The 4,485-nt window shown below is 45.2% G+C and overlaps 1 protein-coding gene across 1 annotated transcript; it reads right to left on the bottom strand.

Moving 5' to 3' along the window:
* Positions 1-2,482: 2,482 nt before the first annotated feature.
* LOC102526857 (large ribosomal subunit protein eL31-like) lies at positions 2,483-3,726 on the bottom strand. The gene has a single exon (XM_072966495.1). The coding sequence runs from the start codon at positions 3,680-3,682 to the stop codon at positions 3,305-3,307; it is 378 nt and encodes a 125-aa protein (XP_072822596.1). The 5' UTR covers positions 3,683-3,726; the 3' UTR covers positions 2,483-3,304.
* Positions 3,727-4,485: the final 759 nt, after the last annotated feature.

The raw sequence follows: 4,485 nt of genomic DNA, 5'->3' as shown, positions 1-4,485 counted from the left end.
ACCCGCACCCGTGCAGCGCGGACAGAGCCTCCTCCTGCGCCCTCTAGGCCCGTCACGTCGCTCCCCTCACGGGACACGCGACCCTCTCACGCAATCAACGGACTCCACAGCAACCAAAATGGCCGTCAGGAAGCCGCCGGAAGCCCCTCAACGAAATGTTTGCTGACCCGGAAACGCCTCCTTTCTGGACTGTCATTGGGCTATGGCCTCTGCCCCTTGGCGCACAATCTTCTGGGTAAGGTAGTGCTAAGGCCTCAGGGAAGGGCACTGAACACCGGGACCACCTGGGGAAAAGACAAGGAGCGTCTCGGGGGCGCTGGGAAATGACCTCTAGGGCGGGGTAGGGATTCATCCTTACGAAGGGGCGGGGCAAGCACGGCGGAGGGGTTTAAGAGGATTGAAGAGCCTTAGATGCTCCTGATCACAAGTGTTTGGACGTTATCTCAGACTCCGTGAATCCAACCCAAGTTGATAGCCACTGGTAACAGGAAACACATAAACGTTATCCTATTGCTCTTAAAATACATGCAGCCTGAGGTATGAAAGTCATTTTGGAAGCTTTGGTCAGGGACAAGAAAATAGACGTGACCATGACCAGAAGGTGGAGAGGAGATATTGGGCAGCACTATAGCAGATGGATAAAGGGGAAGGCACTACTTCTGGTGCCCACAGAAAAGGCTCTCCTGCCTGTATAGTCAGTGATAGTGTCCAACTCAGGGAGAAACGCTGGTGTACGATCAGGCCACCCACGAAGGCTGTTCTTTTGCTCTTTGTACCTCCCCTGCACCACTAGTCCCTGCTTCACCTACACCCTACTCACCTCACTGACCTTCCCTCTTAATCAAAGTGCCTATTCAGTAAATGTCTACAGAGTTGCTGCCTGCCCCAGCTGGTGATTGTTCTAACCTAAGTCAAAAGGTCTTCACTCGGATATTTCATGAAAGGCGCAGTAAGGGGTATGTTCCTCTGCTGATGTCCCTGATAACATATAAGCCAACCTGACAGTGATTCCCTCTAAAGCTGGTAACCTCCCTCTCCCCTGTAAGTTGTTAAGACAGCTGTCATATCCTGCTTGCTGTCTACTGACCACGGTGGAATGCTCCTCGGGGCCTTGCTTTGGGTAAGATCCCCTCCCCATTAAGCCATGGATGTCTCTGTAGCTGTCTCTGAGCTCTTTCTTCCGTCTTCAGGCTGGGCCATTAGGAGGCTTGCAGGCCTGGGGGTGCACCCAACAGCTGATCTATCCCTAAAACATGGAACTGTTGTTTCAATAGAATATAAAATTGTTTTACACATATACATTTGTTTTTCAATATACTCTGCAACTTTATGAATAAAATATCAGGATGACCATTGTTAATAAAGGTGCACTACAGTACACAAATTTATGAAAAAGAAAGTGAAAAGTCTCATGGAGAAAAACAAAGTTCGCAACATGGTATGTTTTTACAATTCTTTTGCACTTGAATACACCCTCTATGAGTGCTTGCACCACGATATGTATTCTGACACAAGTGTTTTTTGTTGTTGTTTAGTAAAAATAAAGTCACTCTGTATACAGGTCTGTCCTTTTCTTTCCTTACTTAATAGATCTCGCACAATCAAAATCTACTTCCTCATCTTATGCCTAACAGCTCCTTATCAGGACGCCTTGTCCACCTAAAAGCTGCCCCCTCCCTTTAGGTTTTGAATTATTGTACCTCGTCTGTACACACCACGGAGTCTGACTCGGGGCTACCGCTGGCCCCTCGGTCCCTGCAGGGCGCCTCCCCAAGGCATGGAAACTGCGTGGTCTTCAGGGCTCGCTCTGCGCTTCTCAGTCCTCTTCCGACGCCCCCCGTGCCCTCTCAGCCTCCGAAGAAGGATCACTTCCGGTGGCAGGTGTATCGGGCCGCAGGGTTTGGGCTGCTTCCCGTCCTGCGGGACTGCCGTGAGGTGGTCCCGGCGGGAGTGCCGGCGGGCCGACTAGGGCTCCGCAGGCCCGGGCGCGGGAAGTCGGACCCTCGGGATCCCATGGGACCCGGGCACCGCAGAGCTCCTTTCCTTTCTTTCTCTTCGGAGCGCGGCCTCGGGCCGGCAAGGAGGACTCACCGGGCCGGGAGGAGCGGGGACTCGCCGGGGGTGGGATGAAGCCTTGGGGCAAACCTTCGGGATTTCGAATCAAGACTCCGCCGCCTGAAACAAACAAATAAACAGAAGACTCCGCCTCCTGAGCCACCGAGGGGACACAGGCTTGTCTCAACCCCTAGGCCTTTCCTAAACGGCCTCCGCTGGGGCGCGAATGTCTCTAAGTGCCTCCCGGTCCCGCCCGCTGCTGTCCTGCTGGACCCCATGGGTCTCCGCTCCCTAGTGTGGTTTCCCTCACCCCCACCCCGCCTCCTATTCTCACTGTCCCCTCTGAAATGCGACCTCAGATGAGACGTGACCCCTGGACTTGAAGAACGTCCAGAGAGAAAAAGGCCTCACCAAGTTCCCTCTGGAATCCTCTGGAATATATTTTTATTGAAGTACAGTCAGTTTGCAATGTTGTGTTAATTTCTGGCGTACAGCACAATACTTGAGTCACATAGGAACATACATACATTTGTTCTTATATTCTTCTTCGCCATAGGTTACTACAAGATATTGAATATGGTTCCCTGTGCTATACAGTATAAACTTATTTATCAGTCCTCCAAAATCTCCAATCTCGGTCTCTCCCTTTCCCCACTGCCACAATTATTTAGTGTAAGAAGTTTCTTATACTAAATTTTGAATCAAAAAACATTAGACCAAATTACCTCCCCCCAAATTTAAAAAAATTTTTTTAAGTGTAAAAATAAACCCAAAACTTTAGTCCAAATACCCTCATTGGCAGGCAAGTTCATCTATTGGCCTTTGAGAGCAGGGACGCTTAATTAAATCACAGAACCTCTGTGATCAGGGGAAATCATGAGCCATCAATACCTGGAAATTACCTCAGTTCTTCAAGGGCTGCAAGGTTCGATAACCACAGCAAAGTGGTCTCTGTGGCATAAGAAACGCTCATGCCATATCTATTGGTCTACATTTTCTAATTTAAATATTATGATTTCTCTTCCAAAGACTTCTAGTTTTTACCCTTTCTCCTGCTCTTATTTTCACTCATTGTGCTAGTTCCATGATACATTTTTTTGTTACATATGACATTTCATGTCCTTGGACCACACAGGATTCCTAATACTTGGATCAGCACTTTCCCTGCCCAGCCCTGGAATTTCCAGTGGTTGATTTGCATTTTTTTTTTTTTTGGTGGTTCTAGAGCTTTATTTATGACACTCAGCAGTTAGTTCTCATCCACATTAACTGTCTGTAGATTTTTGAACGTGGTGACAGGTACATAGGTAACCAATGTATAGAGCTTGTTTGGTGAATCTTCATCTTCATTCCGTTTTCTGGGCAATCGCACACGGATACGGTATGGGACGTTCCTTATTCCGTTGGCCCAGACAGCTTTGTTGAGCCTGGTGTCAATGCGCACGTCTGGAGTTCCCATCTCCTTCATGGCAAATTTCCGGATTTCTTTGAGCGCCCGAGGCGCACGCTTCTTGAAACCCACTCCGTGGATGCGCTTGTGAATGTTGATAGTGTATTCTCTGGTCACCACCTCGTTGATGGCGGACCGGCCCTTCTTCTTCTCACCACCCTTCTTTGCGGGAGCCATCCTGCCGGGCCCAAGTTGGAAAGGCGATTTGCATGTTAATGAATAATCAGTTTCTTCTCCTGAAGTTGTATGCTCCCTGCCCTCTTTATATCGTAGATATAATTGATAATGTAATGTAAAATACTGAAATATGATGAGAAAAAGAAAATTATCATTTCTATAAATCCTAAATTAATATCTTAAAAAAAGAAACCTGAGGGCTATTAGGAACTATCTTTGTGTAAAAGTGATTGATGAATCTATTCAAGGTTTTTTATATATATATATATATATATATATATATATATATCTGAATATTTTCAACTTAGTATTTCAATATTTTTTAACATGGTTGGGTTATTTTAAAGAACTACTTACTGTATATCCTTTTGGTTAATTGAAATTTATGAGAGAAAATGGAAAAAAAGTAAAGCCCCCATGATAAGAACTTGACCTAAAATAAAATGTGGGCAACTTAATGTATGTTAGTTTAAAATGATAGAATATTTTAAATTTTCATTTACATTTTTGTTCATTTGTGAGACATATATTTTACAAATTCTTACCTTTTCTCATTACTGACTCTTCCTGCACATGGCCTGCATCTTTATCAACTTTTGTCTGATTAGTATCACTACTGAAGTGATCATCAATAGTTTTCACTTTTATATTCTACATCTTTGTGTATTTCATTATGGTTCAATTTTATTTGTGGTGTATTTCACTTATGTTATTTCATTTTTTAGAAATAAAATGACCTATCACCTGTGCCTTATGTGGTTATAATTTTCCCCAAATTACAAAAAAAATAGATATTTGATGTA

Source organism: Vicugna pacos, chromosome 9 (assembly GCF_048564905.1).
Source record: "Vicugna pacos chromosome 9, VicPac4, whole genome shotgun sequence".
NCBI classification, from domain to species: Eukaryota; Metazoa; Chordata; class Mammalia; order Artiodactyla; family Camelidae; genus Vicugna; species Vicugna pacos.
Note: the sequence above shows the minus strand (reverse complement) of the source record. Positions and strands in the feature narration are given on the sequence as shown.